The following is a 1,241-nucleotide window of genomic DNA, read 5'->3' as shown; positions in this document are numbered from 1 at the left end:
ATGGTTCTGATGGTTCTGATGGTCCCAGCCGAGCCCAGAGTCATTTTACTTTGCACCGTCTCAGACACCTAATGCTGCCGGGTCGGGTTCTGCTGTTGCCGGGTCGGGTTCTGCTGCCGGGTCGGGTTCTGCAGCCGGGTAGGGTTCTGCGGCCCGGTTCTGCGGCCCGGTTCTGTCCGGTGCTGATCGTGTGGCTCTTTTCCCTCCAGCTGTTCACGGGTCAGAAGAAGCAGCCGGTCATCGTGCCGATGTACGCGGCCGGCCTGGTGAGTTCCTCTGCCTGCAGAACGTCCAGGACCTCCTGCCGGTTCTGGTTCTGACCCGGTCTGGTTTCAGGGGATGCTGGAGCCGACCAAGGAGCCGGTGAAGCCCGTCTCTGCTGCCGAGATGATCGCCTCCATCGCCCAGMCGCCGCCCGCCGTTGCAGAGAAGAACTCCGTCCAGCCCGACTCGGTGCAGGTGGGTCAGCGCCGCGTCCCGGCCCGGTCCGGCCCGGTCCGGTCCGGCCCGGTCCGGTCGCCATACTCATGTCCTGATGCCAGTCTGATTGTTTGCCCCTCCAGCAGGAGCCTCTCCCCCCGGTCCAGTTCGACTGGAGCAGCAGTGGCCTCACCAACCCTCTGGACGGTAGGTGATCCAACCGGGCCGTGCAGAACTTCAGTCCACAACCCAGCAGAACCTCAGCAGAACCAGCGACCAAACGCTGAGTCCAGCTGGTTCTGGAGAACTACCGGTCAGCTCGGTAGCAGCAGCATCATGCTGTGGGATCTCCCACCTGGTTTGGTGTTCTGGTTCTGCTGTGGCTGAACTTTGACCCCTGCCTGAGGTCAGCCTGCAGTCCCACATGAAGTGACTCTGCTGCATGACTCTCTCTCTCTCTCTCTCTGACCTCTGACCTCTGACCCGCCGTCCAGCCAGCGGAGGCTCGGCTCTGTTGAACCTGGATTTCTTTGGTCCGGTGGAGGATTCAGGCTCCAGCAGCTCAGCCTCCATCCCAGGTCAGAACCAGAACCGACCCGATCTGACCGCCAGGACCAGAACCGACCGCCAGAACCAGAACCAGACCCGACCCGATCTGACCGCCAGGACCAGAACCAACCGCCAGAACCAGAACCACCCGACCCGACCCGACTGCCAGAACCGCCTGACCCGACCCAACCGCCAGAACCAGATCCACCCGACCCGACCCGACTGCCAGAACCGCCTGACCCGACCGCCAGAACCACCGGACCCGACCCGAC

The 1,241-nt window shown here is 63.4% G+C and overlaps 1 protein-coding gene across 1 annotated transcript in view; it reads left to right on the top strand.

The window, feature by feature from the left end:
- The window catches only part of aftpha (aftiphilin a), an 8,742-nt gene that overhangs the window by 5,092 nt on the left and 2,409 nt on the right, over positions 1-1,241 (top strand). The window contains exons 6-8 of the mRNA XM_017304611.1: positions 337-459; positions 564-627; positions 915-998. Of these exons, the coding sequence (XP_017160100.1) occupies positions 337-459; positions 564-627; positions 915-998 (271 nt within the window). The remainder of the gene's footprint in view (positions 1-336; positions 460-563; positions 628-914; positions 999-1,241) is intronic.

The sequence above is a fragment of the Poecilia reticulata genome, linkage group LG1 (assembly GCF_000633615.1).
Source record: "Poecilia reticulata strain Guanapo linkage group LG1, Guppy_female_1.0+MT, whole genome shotgun sequence".
NCBI classification, from domain to species: domain Eukaryota; kingdom Metazoa; phylum Chordata; class Actinopteri; order Cyprinodontiformes; family Poeciliidae; genus Poecilia; species Poecilia reticulata.
This window is presented reverse-complemented; position numbering and strand designations above follow the sequence as displayed.